The 20278-nt window shown below is 46.5% G+C and overlaps 1 protein-coding gene across 2 annotated transcripts in view; it reads left to right on the forward strand.

The window, feature by feature from the left end:
* Positions 1-1042: 1042 nt before the first annotated feature.
* The window catches only part of Abca3 (ATP-binding cassette, sub-family A (ABC1), member 3), a 55943-nt gene continuing 36707 nt past the window's right edge, over positions 1043-20278 (forward strand). The window contains exons 1-8 of one of the 2 annotated variants that reach the window (XM_005391429.2): positions 1043-1334; positions 8715-8937; positions 9933-10101; positions 11165-11244; positions 11360-11624; positions 13433-13560; positions 14378-14543; positions 18349-18608. In XM_005391429.2, coding sequence (XP_005391486.1) covers positions 11191-11244; positions 11360-11624; positions 13433-13560; positions 14378-14543; positions 18349-18608 — 873 coding nt within the window. In that variant the 5' untranslated portion in view covers positions 1043-1334; positions 8715-8937; positions 9933-10101; positions 11165-11190. The remainder of the gene's footprint in view (positions 1335-8714; positions 8938-9932; positions 10102-11164; positions 11245-11359; positions 11625-13432; positions 13561-14377; positions 14544-18348; positions 18609-20278) is intronic. The other variant, XM_005391428.2, reaches the window with a different exon arrangement.

Raw genomic sequence — 20278 nt, forward strand, 5'->3', positions numbered from 1 at the left:
CCTCCTAATCCCAAACGCCCTCCAGTCTACCAGAGGACACTCCACCCTGCCAGCTTCGGGAAGGTTCTTCGCCCTCACCTCCCCAGGGCCTGGCGTGTGCTTAGGCCAAAACAGGGAAATTCTCCCTGTGGTGGCGGGCTTGTGGGGGTCAAGCCGGAGGAAGGGGTTCAAAGAAACATAGCGAAGAAAGAGAAAGGAAAAATGGCCATTAAAAGCGAACTCCCTGTTCAGCTACTTACTTACTTACTAGCTTTACTTATTTATTTATTTATTTATTTATTTATTTATTTTTATTCAGTCATTTTGAGACAGGGTCTCGCTATGCAGTTCAGGTTGGCCTTGGACTCACTTTGTAGGCCAGGCTGGTCTTGAACTCTCAATGATCCTCCTGCCTCAGCCTCCCGAGTGCTGGGATTACAGGCGTGTGCCACCATGCCCGGCTCGTCGGATACTTTAAACTCATGAGCCAAAATGATTCTTATCAGGTCCGAGCATCGTGGCTACTATCCAACGCGCAGAACCACAGCCTCGCACCCTTGCCAAAAGCAGACACAGAGGTGGCACACAGCGCAAGCACAGACGGACACCCGGAGACCAGGCAGGGGAGACGCACTGCGCACGCACGCGTAGTATGGTACGCCTCCTACCGGATTTATGAGCTATGTATGGGATTGCCTAGGCCAGGGATGGCAAACCTTGTTAATTGCGACACAAAACCCACTTTTTTATCGAAAAGTGCCAACACTGCAATTAAACCTAGTTGCTCAGGTTTAATTGGTTCACGTGCCGTAAGAGAGGGTCCGTGTGTCCACTGCGGGATATGTGGCGTTGGCTCGCCACCACTGGTCTAGATCCATAATCCGCTGGGGCGAGGCGGCAGGTGGCACACACGCTATATGCCGCGCCCTCCGCCAGACTTGGGAGATATAGGCCGGAGACTTCGCGCAGATGCGGGACCCCGAGAGGTTCGGCGGGATTGGCCCATTGCGCACGCGTAATCCTGGCGCCCTCTGCTGGATGAGGGTGACATGGGCGGGGCAGTACGCAGGCGCAGGTTTCAGAGTGCTGGGGCGGTGAACGCCGCCGGTGGCCCGGCACCTGCAGGGCCAGCCCAACGCGCACGCGCGAGCCGGCGCTCCCCTTGCGGGAGTCGGAGCTGCAGGGTGCGTCTGTCTGCCGTCGCAGGTCACAGGAGCCCCCTCCCTGCAGGGCGGGCTTGCACTTGTCACTGCTGCTGCTGCCCCTGCGAAGCTGGAGCGGAACCGCGAGGCTCAGGGAGGGGACCCCGCGAGAGGGCCAAGCGCCAGCCCCTGTCGCCCCGGCGCTGAGGCTCGGTGAGTACCTCCGGGACTCGCCACTTGGCTTCGGGGATTCGCTCCCGCTCCCCATCCTTGATGGCCGGTTGCAGCCCCGCCGGGTCGACCAAGAGCGATGCCCCGACCGGTCCCCATGGCGCCGCAGCTCTGGGTGTGTCTCCGCTGTGCGGTGCCGGGGTCTCTCTTGAGGGCCTCTGTGCGGCCGCGAGCGGGTGGACAGATAGTCCGCCCAGCTGTCGCGCCCCCGGCTGCGGCGGACCAGGCCCGCCGCGCGCTCCTGGGCGTCTTTGCCGGGTGCAACATCCCGGTGTACTCTGTTCCACCCACTTCATTCCATTACCGTGAGCCTCAAAACAGGGCTACCTGGGGCGTTCCAGGTCGGGGGTGTGGGCTGGCGACGCCCGTGCGTGCGAGGCGAGACGGGGAGCCTCTGGTGTGTGCGGCTGGCCTGCCGGCGGAGAACCGTAACACGAGTGCCCCGGGCCGTGCACCTGCGTGTGCAGGGCTGCTTTCCGCACCTCGTCCTGGGCAGGTGCTCCTGGCTGTGCTGCAGGCGTGAACGCCCCACCGCTTTCCTGTGCGCAGCGCTGCTAAAGCTGGCCTTTGGGCGTATTTCTGCCTGCCCCTTCCCTCCTGGTCTAGGACTTTCGTGAAGCATAGATGCACCTGGTGGGTGTTTGTACTCCTGGCATGTAACAGGCCCTCAGGAAATCCTCCTGGAATAAATGGCCGAGGCCCTGTAGCAATGTGGAGACCCGGGCAGGGCTTAAGGGCTTGAGCTCCACCTTCCTGAGCAACACTATCATTTTATTCAGAAAGTTTTGGTGCTGGCGTTGGTAAATTCAAAAAGACTAAGATCGTATTAGAAAGCTTCATGGGAAATGCAAGAAAAAGAGGGAAAATCGCAAAAATGGAAATCTCTCCCCCTCATGTTTTTTTTTTTGTTTGTTTGTTTTTGTTTTTGTTTTTGTTTTTGACTTCTTGGAGAATTGTTTTTTAATTCAGCCCTCCCTGTAGCTGACGGGGCTGCCATCTTTTCCTCTCTAAGGTGATCTTCCACCATTCTCATTCTCATGAGACACCCTTTTAGAGCAGGAGTGGGTAGCTGTTGTTTTTCATAAGCCATTTGCCATCCCCAGCCATGCTAAGCAGTCTCATGGGAACGTGGGAAGGACTAGATCAGACATCGAGTTTTCAGTTTCTCCTCCATCCCTGTTTCTTGCAATGGCCAGAGACTTTTCAGCTATAAGTCAGTCCAGGGACAACATTCTGGGATTCTGGGGTCTGCCCATCACTACTCTAATGGGCGAAGCTCCGGATAATCAAAAATAATTGGACGTGGCTCTTCCACTTGAGGACTTTACAGTGGAGCTAAAATGATGAATTATTCTTAAGTAACTGTGGTGTGATGCAGAACGAGATAAGTATCACAAGAAAAGGTGTCATAGGTCTCAGAGGTGGAGGAAAGATAACTTCAACAGGAACAGATCTGAACCCAGGTTACACAATTGGAACTGGCCAGGGAAACATTCCTAGGCACAAACCAGAGCTCAGAATCTCTGGAGGTTGGCGTCCGATATCTATTTCTGACTGCAAAGAAAGATTCTCTTGTGCCACCAAGACAAACAGCCCTAACACTAGGCTTATCAGAGTCCCTTACAGGGAACCAGGAAGCTTCCACGACATGATAGATAGGTAAAGCAAGATGTGCTGGGTGATATTCAAGCAGAAAGAGTGCTGGAGACCCACACCCTGTGGAAAAAGAAAGGTTTCTTGGCTCATCCTGTCTGGTAGTGCCCTTTACCCTGGATGGCTCAAGCCATCAGGGAGATAGGCACTGTAATAAGCTCCTTGCTGCCATGCTTGTTGCAGAACATCCATAGTTACCTCTCTCCAGGGATTTTCGATGCCTCATTATCTCATTTCCTATACCTAGGGAGGCAGAAAGGCTTGCTCTGGTCAGTGAATAGGACCAAGGTCACAGCAAGGGTAAGGGAAGCAGGCAGCAATGCAGGTATTGTGGCACTCTTTCCTAGGAGCCCTCTTTGGGTCAAAGTGCACATTGCTGACCTCCACCAGGATCTTATGGTCCTAGAGATGCTGTCACCTCCCGCCCTGGATGGAGTAGGTGGTAGTAAGTATGCCTCCAGCGATCTAGGTCTCTACTTGGACTACAGAACAGACCACCCAGCCTCAGACGTGGGCTCCTGGAGCTCAAGGACAATGACTATGACTTGTAGACTTCTGCCTGCTTCATCTTCACAAGGGCCACTATGTAAACAAGTTGTGCTTGGTGTGTTTTCTTGTGTACTACTGTGTAAAAGAATTTGTGTACTTTTTAATTATAATGTCACTTTTTAATTATATATGTCACTTTTTAATATATGTCACTTTTAATATATGTCACTTTTTAATTATAAATTATAGCCATATGCTACTGTCCTGACATTACAGAGGTAGAAATATACACAGATATGGGCCTTTTAAAGAGCTGAAAGGAGCTGGGTATGGTGGCACACACCTGTAATCCCAGCACTCAGGAGGCTGAGGCAGGAGGATCATTACAAGTTCGAGACCAGCCTGGGCTACAAAGTGAGCTCAAGACCAGCCTGAACTACAAAGTGAGACCCTGTCTCAAAAAGACAAACAAAAACTAAATAAATAAAATAAAATAAAAAATAAAGAGATGAAAGGTGAAGTAAATGTTAATTTTTTTCAACACATTACTGCTACAAATACTTGTCATAAGCATGCTTTTTAAATGAAAACCATGTGCTCAGCTCTACCCTCTTTGTAAACTGTTGGTGAAACCTAAGTTCTAGCATTTAAAAGCTTGATTCTAAGTTCTGGCTTTTAAAGATCACAGTAAGTCCCTGATTTACAAACGAATTCCAGTCAGGGAGAATGTTCGTAAGTCAGATTCACTGGTAAGTCCAACAGAGTGAGTCTTCTTTACCTTTGACACAGGTATACAGTACAAAGCATAAAAAACCAAACCCACACACAAAAATGCTGTGTCCTACCATGCTGTTAACACGCAGCAGCACAACTGCGACAGTGGCTGGTAGACATGTGAGCTACTTCCCCAATTTCTTTGCATCTACAAGTGTTCATAATGCAGGGTCTCTTCGTATTTGTGAAAGTTCACAACTGGAATGTTTCTAAGTCAAGAACTTACTGTATTTATTTAATTTTTGTGGTACTGGGAATTGAACCTCAGGCCTTGTACATGCTGGACAGGTGCTCTACCACTGAGTTACAGGGCCCTTTTAAAAATTTTATATGATGAAGTGTCTCACTAAGTTGTCCAGGCTGGCTTTAAACTTGGTGATCCTCCTGCCAGCATGCCTAGGTAAAAGTTCTGTTTATTTCGGTTTACCATTCTTGTGACATTTACAGGTAAACATGATAGATGTCACACAGATACATAGCCTGTGCTTAGGGGTCAGAGTATGTATTTGTTTTTCAATCTCAGTCACCAGTCATAAGAGGCCTTGATGAATTGGGGCTTGTATGTGTTTTGAGGCTATCAGTGAAAGTGGAGATTCTGGTTTCCAAGGTTTTTTGAGACGCTTATGTGATGGTACTTTTGTCGTGTCACTGGTGTTTTAGCCACTTTCTTCATGCCAGGACACATATCCAAAGGAGGAGAGGATAATTTTGACTCACGTTTTATAGAGGTTTCAATCCATGGTCACCTGGCTCCAATGCAGGAAGGCATAGTAGAAGGCCCTGCCTTCTGGAGGAAAAGCTGCTGACATCATGGCAGGCAGGAAACAGAGAAAGAAGGGGCCAAGGAGGGAGATGAAAACACGTTGTGCTGTGTCAGGCAGGATATTAGTCATGCTCCTATTATTGTAACAAATATCTGAGGTAAGTGAACTTATAAGAGTAAAGGTTAATTTTGTAGAGGTTTCAGTCCATGATCAATTGCCCCATTGCTTTTGGCACTATACTTCATAGTAGGGAGTACTTGGTGGAATAGCTACTCACCTTGTGGCCAGGAAGGAAGAGAGAAAGAGAAGGTGGCTAGAGTCCCACTCTGCCCTTCATCCTCAGTGACTTAAAGAGCTCGCACTATGCTCCACTTCTTAAAGTTTCACCACATCCCCTTACAGCCAAATTGGCAACCTGGCTAGATCTTTGGGAAATACTTGGATTCCACACCGTAACACATGTCCAGCATAACATGTGTTCATAAATGGTTTGTTTTTGTCACAGACTATTTCACAAAGCTATGACACCATTGTCACCTTTTCCTTGAAGGAACAATTTGATTGTGTTTGTTTAAAAGAAAAAAAAAAGGTACGTATTGCAGACATTAAAAAAGAAGTCTTCAACTGAACATTATGGCATAAGCCTTTAATGCCAGCCACTTGGAACCGGAGCAAGTTGAAGCCCAGTGAGCAACTGAATGAGACCCAGTTTCAAAATTTAAAAAAGGCTAGGGATATAGTTCAGTGTGAACACCCTGGGTTCGTTTGCCAGTACCACCCCTCCAAAGTTACTGTGGTCACTTCCTTAATCATTGCAAAATATTGTAAAGCTTTGGCTATTTGTGTCCTTTTTCTGTACCTTGTTGTTGTTTTTTAATTAACCACAAGCATGTCTTGAAGGGTGAAAAGCACAGCATGTCTGAGATGCTTAAGTAAGTTCATGGGTGAGAGCCACCATCACTCTCCCAGCCCTGTGTCACAGGCTCCGCCTCTGTTAGGATGCCAAGGCTGATAGGCCAGCAGGAGTGCCAGAATCCATCCATGTATTAAATATTAGTAAATCTAACCTTTCCTCATTTTTAAAGAAAATACTTACAAATAGAATTTCTGATTCTATCACTCATATACTGTCTCACGCTATATAGAAACCATTGGTAGGGTTCAGAGACAGGGGCCATACTCTATAAATGTGCTTGCTCTTTTCAGCACTCCCCATCCTTTTACAGTATTTATTGGGTATTTGAGCATTTCATCTACAGAATCCATCAAATCAAGCATTTTCAAATATTTACTGTGTGTGCCATCCAGCCTTCCAAAAGATCGTGTACTGGGTAAAAATTTGAGCAAAGCTATACATCTTCCAGCATTACTTAACATGGGAACATGCCCGTGGTGACGTGAAACTGGGTCTGCTTTATTTTCTGACTCATTCCCCGCTGCTGGTGCCCCTACTACCATGTGCAGTTTTCAGAGCAAACTACTATTTCCCACATGTGCCCTTTTGCGTTTCCATGATCCTGTAATGCCCTCCCCACTCAAGCCTGGTCTCTCTCTCTCTCTCTGCCTACCTGCCTGCCTGCTTGCCAATTGTTCTAGCTTCATTTATAGCACTTACAAGACATACAAGCATTCCTAGGCTGTGACTCCTTGGATTGAGAACATCATTTTCATTAACACCTAGCACTAGTGCCCATCACACAGTAAGCACTTGGCAAATGTTTATTGAATGAATAGATGCTTTTTGTCTTGCGTATCATAAAGGCCACAGAGACTATCAGCAAATGTTAATTAAGTACCTGTCATGCTCTCTTCGGCAGGCACACACACAGAATTTTGACCCTAGCTGATTGTTTTGTGTTCCCCGTGTCCTAAAAGCATTTCAAGCCGGTCAAGGAGGGATCTTGCCCTGGGGGAAGAGCACTGAGCATGGCCAGTGCTGCCCATCAGGGCGCCTGGGGCTTGCACAGCTGTGGTAGAGTGAGCAGAGCCGTGGTCCTTGACTGCTTTGGAAACCTTAGGAGATCTGGCCATGCCTTTACAGAGGCCGGCTCTTTCCTCAAGGTGCACCTCTGCTGAGGATACTGCAGGAACACGTGGGCTGCTGGCTCTCGTGTCCTGCACTGGGGCCCTGTACGCTTCTGTGACTTGGTCTGGAGCCCTGTCCACCCACCTCCCACTGCCACAACCACCACCACATCTCTAGAGGCAGTGACAGTGCTCTCCATACAGACATAAGAACTTCATTTGAATGGGATCATGGAAATTAGATGGCAGGGCTGCGGGTATAACTTAGTGGTAGAGTATTTGCATGTGTGAGGCCCTGGGTTCACTCTTTAGCATTTCAGAGGGAGGGAAGGGGAGGGTGGCAAATTCATACCCATAGGAGAAAGAATCTCTCTCTCTCTCTCTCTCTCTCTCTCTCTCTCTCTCTCTCTCTCTCTCACACACACACACACACACACACACACACACACACACACACACAAATGGAGGTGTTTGGGATTCCTCCAGCTTGCTGCTGAGCAGAGCACCAGGTGTGCTCATGACCTGACACCACCCAGAGCTCCCAAGCTAATAACAGTGATGGGAAAGATCACTTTGAGAGAAGTGCTATATGCCACCAAGAGAGTCCTTAGAGATTAGGAGCCCACATCTTGCACTCACTCTACACCCATTCCGTCACTCCACCTAAAAAACAAACATTGAAATACTCAACGCCTTGTGTAATGTTCAATATTTTAACAGTAAGCAAGCTTTTTAGTTTGGAAGCTGAGGGGGTTCTACCTTCCCCTTCCTAGTTATGTCCCCAGAAGAGTGAGGTAACACCTCTTCATTGAGATGTTCTTAGCACACTTTTGGCGGCTTCATATTGCAAGTGGCCAAATCTCTGTTTGCTTTAAAGTAGCTGGTAGGGCCTGTGGGTTGGTTCTGGATCTCAGCCATCACCACTTCTGGGGACTCTCTGCCGCCAGTGTTGAGTGTTTTAAGGAACTTTAACTTCCCTGTCTTGTGTACATTGAATTTCACAACCAGAAAGCTTTCCAGATTTTGTAACTGCAGGATCTCCTTTAAATTCCTTTGCCCAGACAGAACAGATACAAATGTAACTCACTGAGACTTCAGATGAGTTCCTGAGACTTGTGGAGGCCCAGCAAGGACAGAGCAACAATCAGGGTGCTAGGTTACACCAGAGCAAATAAAATCTCTATAGAGGTGGTGGGGCTGAGGGATTATTTTTTTTTTCCTTTTGATCTTTAATCTTACATTCTAGGAGTGATATGTGAAAATATAAGAAGGATGTTCACTATCTCTAGAATACACAGGATAGAGGATTTAGATACATAGTCTCTTGAGAGCACAGACTTGTAGATTAAAACAAGCCAATGCCTGAACTAACCCTGAAGCTTTCTTGCTGTGTGAGCTTGGCTTTCATCTATCAAGTGTGATGTTAGCAGGAGCCAGTACCACATTAAAGGCCACCAAAATGTGGAGATGATGAGTGTAAAAGTCTAGAATACACGAGTTTGTCTTCATGTACCAGGAAAGAACCAAGCACCATCCTAGCCTGTGTGCCCTTCATCAGATCTACTGTCTTAAGTAACATATTTGCAATCCATTTTGCTCTTTTACTTTCCATCTTGGTAAGAGGTCTTTTGTGATTATTTTTCTGTTTATGCTTAAGCACCGTCCATCTGCCTGAAGGTGCCAGAAAGTCATGCCTGTGAGCCGCAGGTCTCTCCTGATGTTCCTCGAGGCCTCAGCACCCCTGTACCCCAAGACCGCCCTGCTGCACTCCAGAGGTTTGCTGGCCCCGCCCCGGAACCCTCTGTGCAGCGCCATCCTCACCTGGCCAGTTTGCCCATAGCCCCAAGGAGGACCTGTGGCCAGCCTCACCTGAGACTCGTGTAAGTTGGGGACTAGGAGAGAGGACAATGTGTCCTTCACTGCCCTGGAGGGGTAGAAGTGAGGATGGTCAAGTTTTCTTTCTGGGCCCGACCTTTCCTGAAAAGGAAGCTATTTCCCTAATCAAACCGTCACCTTTTTATATTCCTGTCTTGGTGGAGAAAGAAAGTTCATCTCAGCCAGACCAGATGCCTATCTGAATTGGCCTTAACCAGAGGCACTCCATTTCCTTCTCACCTAAACCACTTCTGGAAACCTTTCACATACCACACGATTAGTGTGTCATTAAAGTCACGGCTCCTTTATTAATTTCCAGCTGATTTTAAAATGGTTTTTCTCCCTTATTAATTTTCATGTATTTGTTTATTATTTGGCACTAAGAATAGATCCCAAGGCCTCACACATGCTAGGTGAGTGCTCTGCCACATACCAACCCTTAACTGATGATTTTTTTTTAAAAAAGAGTTGGGCTAATTTAAGTTGCCACTTAATAGGACTTCACACTCTTTTGGCTTTTTTGACATGTTAACCGTATGACTAATAAAACTCATATCTTAATTTGCAATTAATTTCTTGACTACCCTTGAAAGCAAAAATCCTGAGTAGTAGTATATATCAGCAGCTTAAAAAAAAAGGAAAGAGTTTCAGTGCTAGAGAAAGAGGGAGAGAAAGCAAGCAAGGGCCTCGCTGGAAATTATTTTGAACTGACTAAAGCCAAAAGTAAAACAGGTCATTTAAAAAATTGTAATAATAGTCCCTCACCCTGTGCCCTACAGCTCCAGGAAGTCATACTGATAGTGGTGTTAGTTCAATTAATGAATTATTCACTAACTATACTCTACTGTCCTAACCTGACTGGCAGGTTGTGTTTGGTTAGTATTAACCCTGAACATGGAGCTGATTAACTGAATTTGAAACTACCCCACCATGAGTCACGAGGCTTTTCCCCATTTGGAGGGTGCTGGCATGGGAAGTGTTCCTCTCTGCTTGCCTGCAGCTCTCAGCACTGGACAAAGACCAGGAGTTCCCGTGGCTGGTACACCTTCCCTCCCTTGTAGGTCTATACACTTGACCTTCATGCCCTCAGCTTTTGGAATGCGGTCCATCTGATCCTGAGCCTTGTGGACTCTACCTGAGCTAACTTAGACCACTTACTTCGCAAACAGGTTAGAACTAATCTGTTTCTATATTTGAAATTTAGTAAAATGGGTTTATAAAATGTGACTGGTATCTCTCTAAATCTAAGCTCTTGTTTCTGCTATCCCTTGTGTTTGATAATCTTATGATGGATTTTCTCCCAGTTATATATGCTGAATTCATATATTATATGTAAGTACGTGTGGTAGTGCACACCTATAACCCCTGCACTCTGGGAGACTGAGGCAGGAACATCACAAGTTTGAGCCTAGCCTAAGCAACTTAGTGACTTATCAAGACCCTGTCTCAAAATAAAAAATTAAAAAGGGCTGGGGATATACCGCAGGGCAAAGGCCCTGAGTTCAATCCCCCAGTACTCACCCAAAATTATATGTAATATAGGATTGAGTTTTTCTTGGTGTACATTTCCTTTGGACAAGCAGTAAAAGTAAAAATGGCAATTCTTATGTAGTGGAGGATCAGATTCCAATATTTGTAATAACAACAGGAAAACCTGATCCTTAAATTCAAACCCACGAGAGGATGACTGATCATCACACACATCTGCCTTCCCTGACCTGCTCCTGGGTGGACAAGGTCATCCAGGGCCAGAATTCCCTGGCCTTCCCTTCCCTCTGTATTTCTCCTCACATCTTAGAAGTCAGCCACACCCACGATACTGAGTTGAGTTCTCTTTTCCCGGTTCTGTGTGGGGTGGAAGTAAAGCTAGTCAGGGAGGGGAACTGCATGAGCCTATTTGCTGATAAATAGCAGATGCATGTTTACTACAGAAAACTTCGAAATAGAGATGATCAGATGATCAATGCCACTGTAGCAGTCACAGTTTACATGAGTAGCATGTTGCTGAGAAACAAGGCGGTCTCCCAAAAGAGCACATGCTCTTCAGGCGGAATGGAGTGTTGGGGTGTTAGCGTGGCACAAAGTTGCATGCCTTTCTCTCTGGGGCGTTTGGAGTTCAGGTGGCAGAAAAAGTGAAATACATGGAAGAAGAGGGTTTACAGCTCTTCCCTGGACACCCATGGTTGTGTTTTTGTCACGTACCCAAACTTTTGATCTTTGGTCCATGGCTAGTGCTGGGCGTCCCTGCTGCTGACAGGATGGCGGTGCTTCGGCAGCTGGTGCTCCTTCTGTGGAAGAACTACACGTTGCAGGTGGGTCCAGTCCCAGAGGATGGGTGGCTGTAGAATTTGGCCGATACAGAAATTTGGCGGGGATACCCTGAAGTGGGGAGCATACCATCAGCAGTGATGGTTATTTCTCTTGTAGAAGAGGAAGGTCCTAGTGACAGTCTTGGAACTCTTTCTACCCCTGCTGTTTTCTGGAATCCTGATTTGGCTTCGCTTGAAGATCCAATCAGAAAATGTGCCCAATGCAACTGTCTACCCTGACCAGTCCATCCAGGAGCTGCCCCTGTTCTTCGAATTCCCTCCAGTAGGGGGCACCTGGGAGCTGGCGTATATCCCTTCCCACAGTGCTGCTGCAAAAACCATCACAGAGTCAGTGAGAAGGGCACTGGTGATCAACATGAGAGGTGAGACCACAGGAGGCACGGGGAAAACTTGGAGGAGCTCTGATGGCTGCAGGTCTGGGTTGTGGTGATGCTGTTGTCTCAGGCTATGTGCATGGAATTGAGGCCCCAGGATACAGGAAAGAGCTGGTTTAGGAGCTATAGCCTAGCCTGGTTGGTAGCGCACAACCCTAATCTCAGAATTCTGGGAGGCTGAGACAGGAGAATTGTAAGTTTGGGCCCAACCTAGGCAATTTAATGACTTAAAAGACCCAGTCTCAAAATAAAAATTTTAAAAGTTAAGCCAGGTATGGTGGCGCATGCCTATAATCCCAGCACTGGGGAGGCTGAGGCAGGAGGATTGCTGTTTGAGGCCAGCCTAGCCTACAAAGTGAGTTTAAGGACAGTCTGAACTGCATAGTGAAACTGTGTCTCAAAAAGACAAAAAATTAAAAATTAAAAAATTAAAAAGGCCTAGGAATGTAGCTCAGTGGGAAGGGCCTCACCAATACTGCCAAAATGCAAAACAGAACAAAAAAACCTGTGGCCTAAGACCACACCATTTCTCCTCTCATTGGCTGTACCAGCTGATGAATCCCTGGACTCCCTTTTGTCCATGTCTCATAAAAATGGGGCTCAGGACTCTGGCTAACTTATCTGTCCAGAGCAGACGCCTAGCAAAGTAGCATGTATGACATGTGTTAGCCATAACAGGGTCTTTAGCTATAGCTGGCACTAGGTAAAGGGGAGTTGAGTGGACTCAGCCAAGGATAGCCCCTTAATTATAAGAGCAAATCACAGTTTTCGTGCACAACACAAAGGATCTTTTCTGAGATACGGTTTTGGAGGGCAGATTTAAAGAAAGCCATTGGAACTGAGCATGGTGACACACACCTGTAATCCAAGCATTCTGGGAGCTGAGACAAAGGGATCACAAGTTCAAGCTCACCCTGGGCAACTTAATGACCCAGCAAGACCCTGTCTCAAAAATAAAATAAAAAGGGGTTAGAGGTATAGTGCAGTGTAAAGGCCCTATATTCTGTCCCCAGTACAAAGAAAAAGACAGTTGGGTGTGGTGGCACATGCCTATAATCCCAGCATGCAGGAGGCTAAGGCAGGAGGATCGCTGTGAGTTCAAGGCTGGCCTGGCCTATACATAGTGAATTCAAGGTCAGCCGTGACTACATAGTGAGACACTGTCTCAAACCTCCTTCCCCCAACAAAAAACCCAAAAAGAAAGTGAGAGAGAGTTGTTGAGGGGAATTCCAGGAAACATGTATTGGTCATCTTTTCTAGATCTTTCCCTTTAGCATAAAACTATTGTTCCTCTTCCTGTTGCTATATACTTCCTGTGGCTTGTTGAGCTCAGTGTAGCAGTTGTTAGTGGCTGTTCTCTAGCCTCTACCTAATAATTACTGTAAGTCCCTCTAAGTAAAATAGGACTGAAGTGACATAAAAGTCATCGGAATTAGTATTCACTCCAATTTTTAAAACATGCCATGGTAGTTATGAGAGAGAAAAGCTATCTATGGCTGCAGACCCCAATCCAGATCATTTACAGTTTTTTTTGTGACTCCATCTTGTTCCCAGTTCATGTCTAGCCCAGCTCTAAACCATAGCAGAAGTCCAGGACCTGGTCCTGACTGTTGGTTCTGTCCATCTACAACAGTATGTCTGTCTGCCGAAGCCAAAGCCACTTACAGAGCCTTGGAGAGTCTTGTCAGTTTACTGTTTCTTTACTTCAAGTGGCCAGACATCCCAAGGCTTTCACGGGGGTGGGGGGGGTGGCAGAGATGGTTGGAAAACTCACAGCTGCAATGCTCGCTTCACAGTGCACAGCTTTCCCTCTGAGAAGGACTTCGAGGACTACATTCGGTATGACAACCATTCCTCCAACGTGCTGGCCGCTGTGGTGTTTGAGAACGCCTCCAACCACAGCAAGGAGCCGCTGCCACTGACGGTGAGTACAGCCCACCTGGTAACTAACTCCATCTACAAACAAAGTTGCTTTTCCTTCGACCCCTGCCTACATGGGAGCAAACATTAGACTTTCTTCTAGGTCCAGTATCACCACTCTGCCCCCATGCAAGGGAGCCTGGTGACACTCTAACCTATTCGCCCAGGACAGTTTAAAACATCTACCCACCCATACATACTCACTTCAGACCCCTTTGATTCTCTCATTTCATGAAAGGTATTACTGGTCTTGGGCTAGGCATGGTGGTGCACACCTGTAATCCTAGCACTTTCGGAGGCTAAAACAGGAGGATTAGATTTAAGTCCAGGCACCTTAGTGAGATCCTGTCTCAAAATAAAAATAAAAAGGGCTGGAGATGTAGCTCAGCGCAAAAGCCCTGGGTTCAGTCACCATTAACCACACACACACACACACACACACACACACACACACAAACGTGTTTTCTTTCTTGACGGCATTACGACTAGAAAACCACCTCTCATAATGTTGATGTGCCTCCACTGATCTTAAGCAGGTAGTGGTCAGTGGTGCATCCATCTCCTGTGGCATTTGTGTTGCTAGATGGCCGCAGAGTGACTGCAAACCCCTCAAAGGTACACCTGTGGGGTTCTCTGCCCCTGCTGGGTGGAACCACTCGCTCTGACATTTTTTAGGCTGCTGGAACATTTTCTAGGTGGGGTGTGGTAAGTTGCTTGTGGTGCCAGCCTTGGTGATGAGAGGCCTGGGAACTTATCCTCACTGGACCCATATGTCTACTCTGAATCCCTCAGAACAGTTTATTTTCTCTTTGTTTCCACAGGTAAAATATCACCTGCGCTTCAGTTACACACGGAGAAATTACATGTGGACTCAGACAGGCAACTTTTTCCTGAAGGAGACAGAGGGCTGGCACACCACTTCCCTTTTTCCGCTTTTCCCAAGCCCAGGACCAAGGGAGCCTGCATCCCCCGATGGTGGGGAGCCTGGTGAGAAGCACTCTTGGGGCCTTTCTCAGCCTCAGGCTGCTGATTAATGACAGTAGGGTGAGCCTACCTTGTATCTCTCTGCACGAGTACTTCTTAGGGACGTTTATCTTCTTGTTTGTAGGAGAAGAAAGAAACATTCAGCAAAACTAGCTTCTGAAAGGCTAAAAATATGCTTTGAAAGGAGCAGTGGCTCTCTTCTTGTGTCCCCAAAGACATACAACCTTGAATGACACATTTGTCTCCCAGTTTTTTTAAGATTTCTGGGTTTGTGTTCACTCTTTTGGTGTGGTTTTACCTTTCTCCTCTCTCTGTGTCCCAGTCTGTGTAGAACAGTCTAGGCCTTTGAAGGTCTGCAGTCCTTGTGTATAATCGAGCCACAGTTTACTTGAATCAGTAATTTGTATCCAAGTTGGATCTTGGCCACTCTGATTCTCTCTCAGTGCCTGCTGTGGTCTGTACGCTGTAGATTTGGCCAGCAGTTAACATACTTGCCTCCTCTGAAACATGAACATGTCTTGGAACCAACCTAGGGACCAAAAAATGACAAGAGCTCAGGACCCAGCACCCAGCATTAGCCCTCAGACCAAGACCAACTGTAGGTTCCAGGTGGAAAACCAAGGGTTCTAGAAAGTGCAGTTTTCCAGAGATCTGGCAGGAGACAGAGCACATTAGAGGTGTTGGTGAAAGGCTCCATGGAACCTGACTTGATGAGACCGTCAGTATTAGGAAGGAGGCAGCTTCCAAGTAACAGTAATTAGAGAGCCCTTTTGCTGGTGCCAGGGGCTGTCCCAAAGCTGGTGCTTGAGCACAGGATTTTAAATCCAGAAGAGAAACAGATAAACCAGTTGAGGTATGGGAGTTGAGAAGCCCCAGAATGAGGCCTTGGATAGGTCATCTAACCAGGGGCTTTGGAGAAGCTGTGTCCAGCTGTTATAACAGCTACCTAATGCCTGCAACTAGAGATGCTGGTTACTAAGACACAGATGCCAAGCTAGAGGTCCTCAACTCAAATTTTGGGAGGAAAAATGTCCAAATTTTGAAAGCAATAGAAAAATAGGAAATGACTGAAAGACTTCATTATGTACAAGCTCAGAATTTACCAAAACAGAAAAAGGTAGAGCTGACTTTAAAAGCAAACAAGAGACAGGAAAACATTTACAGTGGATGACAAAGGGCAAATGTCTTCTGTTATAAAAAGGACTCTTACAAGTTAAAGTAAAACTCAGAACCCACCAAGAGGTAGGTACTGCCATGAGGTAGGACAGGTCTAGTCCTGCTTTCACCCAGATGTCAGTGCATCAGACCCCTGCATCCTTCTGATAAGAAGTTAACGCCCAAAATGGTCTGAAAGAAGGAGAAAATCTACATGCACAAAAACGTTCACCATAGCTTTAGTTATAATTGTAAACATTTCCAAAGGGGAAAGTCATTGATATATCACGATGGCTTCATGCCTGGGAAAAGGGAGTAGCGCAGAGTTCTTTTTTTTTTTTTGGTTTTTCTCCGGTACCGGGAACCGAACTCATGACCTTGCACTTGCCTAGCGCAGAGTCCTAATGATGAAGATCACGTAGCCAAGTGACAAAATCTTGGAAAGGACAATATGTGAGTGAGAACAGGGGAGTATTTATACGGGAGACAGTGTGATGTCATGAAAAGACATGACATGAATGCATAGGACCTTACGCTCAGCTGTACCCCTCACCTGTTGTGTGACTCCCTGAGCCTTGGTGTCCAGGACTGTCTCCTGGGGATATCATTAGCTGCTCTGAAGCTCCAGTGTGAAGAGGGAACCTCCACCCTGCACCATCCTAGACACACGTAATAGGTAGTATAATTAAGCATCTGCTATTATAATGACCTTAAAACCTGAGAGACAGAGGACCATACACATATACTCTTAGGGTGTCTTAGGGTGTGGTTGCCATATTGCATTTTTCTTGTCTAAAGGTTGCAGCCCAGGCAGCGAACAGGTCTGTGTCAGGAGAAATTTGGCATTCTCGCCACTATCTACACCTGCAGCCTATGTCCCCTCTCCATCCCTGAGGTTCACAGAGCCTCAGGCTACCTTTTCTCTCCCAGTGCCAAGCCTGCCCTTTCTTGGGCCTGTTTCTCCTAGGCCTTGTGCCCCTTGGGACACTCACAAGAAGGCACAGACTCCTTTGGGGTGTCCAAAGAGCAAGCTAAGAGGAGTCACAAAGCACTTGGAGCTCTTCCAGTGACTGGGCCACAGCCTGCCTGCCACTGAGACAACAACTCAGATTGGAGTGCTGTAGTTCGCAGAGTCGTAGCCCCCAAAGTCACCCACACCCTAGTGCTTGGAACCTGTGGTCATGTCAGGGTACATGGCAGAATGGAATTAAGGGTGCTAGTGAGCTGATATTAAAATGGCAAGATCAAGCCTGATGTAGCATATGCCTGGTTCTAGCACTCAGGAGGCTGAAACAGGGAGATCATAAGTTCAGTGTCAGGCTGGACACTTTACTGAGAAAAACAGAAAAAGAAAAGGGCTGGGGGTATAGATCAGTAGTAGAATACTTGCCTAGCATGCATGAGGACCTAGGTTTAATCTCCAGTACCAAAAAAAAAAGGGCAGAATTATTGTTAGTTATCCTCTGGGACCCAGTGTCATCTCTGTGGTCCTTAAAAGTAGACAAGAAGCTGAGGGTGATGGCACATGCATATAATTTCAGCACTGGGGAGTCTGAGGCAGGAGGATTGTGGTGGACTCAAAGCCAGCCTAAACTGTATAGCAAGAACCTCTCTCAAAAAAACAACAAAAAAAGAATGAACAAATGAAAGAGAAAGAAGGGACAAGTCAGAGAGCATGGGTGACTGTTACAAACTGGAAAATTTCAGGAGAGATTCTCCCTGATGTCCCAAAGGGAATACAGCCCTCCTAACATTGGGTTTCTAACTCAGAGACACAAAGGTTAGACTTCCGGCTTCCTGAGCTGTTAGACACCTGGTTCCTATTGTTTCTAGCTACTGAATTGATGGTAGTTACAGTAGTCTTAAGAAACATCCGCTCACCACAGCCTTCTCTTCTGACTTTGCAAAGGTCTGGACCTGCTTCTGGTCTCAGCTGCCTTCCACCTGTTGTCAATTAGACTCCAGGGCCATCAGCTTATTTCTCTTGGCTCCCAGACTGTTGGGACGACAATAAGGACCCACTCCTCTCACCATATGTGGGAAATGCTGTCCTGTTCCTCAGATCTTTTTGTTGTTTCTACTTTCCCTAACCTCTTATTTATTTGGTGTTTTGTTTTATTATGTTTTGAGATGGGATCTCATGATGTAGCTCAGAGAGACCTCAAACCTGATGAGGTTGGCCTTAAACTCAAAAATCCTCCCTATAAGCCTCCCAAATACTAGGATTATAAGCCACCACACTCAGCTTCATGCTAACTCTTGGTGTACTATTTCCTAGTGTATTTTAGCCTAAGTTTTTTTTTTAATTAGAATCCTGAGAAACTCAGTTGGGCCACACAATCTCTCTAGCCAAGTTTGTATCAGGATTTTTTAAAAAATGTGATCATGTGTGTGATTTGTATGTGTATCATGTTAATTATGAAGTGGAAGTAACAATGACATCACTCTTGTTTGCTGTCAGTATGTGGCATGTTTTCTCCCTTCTCTCATGGGACCACTGAACAGTGCTGGTCGCTATTGGTGGCCATAGAAAGGGACATCTGGTAAAGTCCTGGGCCCTTTCCTCAGGGGACTCCTAGAGGCCCCGGTGTAGGAGCTCTCTAGCATGCAACATAGCACCTTCAACACAACTGTCCTCTGCCTCTGCACTCAGGGTACATCCACGAGGGCTTCCTGGCAGTGCAGCATGCCGTGGACAAAGCCATCATGCACTACCATGCCAACGCCTCAGCACACCAGCTCTTCCAGAAGCTCACGGTGACCGCAAAGAGGTTTCCATTCCCCCCATTTATCTCAGACCCCTTCCTCGTTGCCATCCAGTACCAGCTTCCCCTGCTACTCATGCTGAGCTTCACCTACACATCCCTCACCATCATCCGGGCTGTGGTGCAGGAGAAAGAGAGAAAACTGAAGGTAATTCTCCTGTGTGGCTTTGTGACATCTTAGCAAGTTGATTCTGGGAATGATGCTGCCATGGCAGTGTGTCTCAGGGTTCCTTTGGAAGTCTAGCCTCATTTTAAGGCTGCCATCCTTCCCATGTGCTGCAGTCTCAAGAGCCAAAGCACAAGGTGGATGCTCACTGTGACTCCAGCCCATCTTGGCTTCCTTGAAATCAGGTTGGCATGTATGGGTTCCTACAACCCAGTGAAGCACCTTAGCTGATGTGCTGAACACTAAGACTGGAGGTGATCCTGGAGCTGTGCTGGGAGAGCCTCAAGGGTATTGGGCTCATGCGGTGTGCCTAGTCACAACTGAGTTGTGCCAGAAGTGTAAAAGTGCACCCTGATTTTGAAGACTTACTGCAAAAGTGTAATCAGTCACATTTTTATATGTTGAAAATAGGCTACAAGGATTATATTTTGGATATATAAATAGAATATAGCATTGAGGGCATTTTACTTGCCTCTTTCCATTTTTGATGTGGCTACTATAAATCTTCAAGTTACATATGTGGCTTGCATTCTCTGTTGGACATTGCAGCTATAGGGATTACATTAACCGTGAGAGAAAATGTTCAGTTACATAGCTGAATAGGAATATAATCAACATTATGTATAGATCCAGGGCAGCCATAGTTATGAATAGTTAGGCTTACACAAACATGGGAAATCACAGAGCATGCAAAGTGCCACTGTACAGGCATAGCTTGATGAGGGACAACAGTGTCACTTCTGTACTCATACCAACAACATCACCATCGTCCAGAACTTATTTGCAATTTCTCCTCTGGAAATGTCCCTAGGGCTAGTGGAATGACATTTAGAATATTTTAAAATCTGTGGTAATTGGAGGTTTTAAACTGCTGCAGACAAGAAGCTTGGCAGTTAGCCAGGAAGTCAGTGACCTACTTGGGTGCCTTAAATCACACTAATGATGAACATAAATAAATGATGGCAGCCGGGCCTGTAATCCCAGCACTCAGGAGGCTGAGGCAGGAGTATCGTTGTGAGTTCAAGACCAACCTGGGCTACAAAGTGAGTTCAAGGCCAGCCTGAACTGCATAGGGAGACCCTGTCTCACAAAGACAAAAAAAAGTAATAATAAATGATGGTAACATTGAGATAGTTAGCAGTGGAATAGAAATGGTTTAGATAACACCAATCAAACAAGTAGGCAAAGCATTACATGATTACAGAGTTTAAGTGGTAGGTTTATTAAAGGCCATTATACTTCATCTTTTGATTTTCCTGAAAAGGTTTGAAATTGTGCATAAGAAAGTATAGGAATATCAACAGTCTAGCCCCATTCCTGGCATGTAAGAGTCAGTTAATCAATCCCACTCTCCTCGTCCTTTCCAGTGCTGCCCAGTGGAGCTGTCTGTGACCATAGACTGTCCTGTAGCTGCTAGCTATTGTGGTCATCACAGCGCACTTGAACTGAGGAGCTGAATTTTTCACTGTACTACATTTTAGTTAATTTAAGTTGAAATAGCCACCTGTGGTCACTGGCTGCCATTGGACATTGCAGCTTTAGATGCCCAGGACTCCCCACCAGTGTTGGTCAGTGGACAAGCTGAGCTTCCTCACCACACCTCCTAAGGGCTTGACTTGAGGCAGGGAAGGAAGGTGTGGTCCGAGCCACAC

The sequence above is a fragment of the Chinchilla lanigera genome, unplaced genomic scaffold (assembly GCF_000276665.1).
Source record: "Chinchilla lanigera isolate Chin_1 unplaced genomic scaffold, ChiLan1.0 scaffold00041, whole genome shotgun sequence".
NCBI classification, from domain to species: domain Eukaryota; kingdom Metazoa; phylum Chordata; class Mammalia; order Rodentia; family Chinchillidae; genus Chinchilla; species Chinchilla lanigera.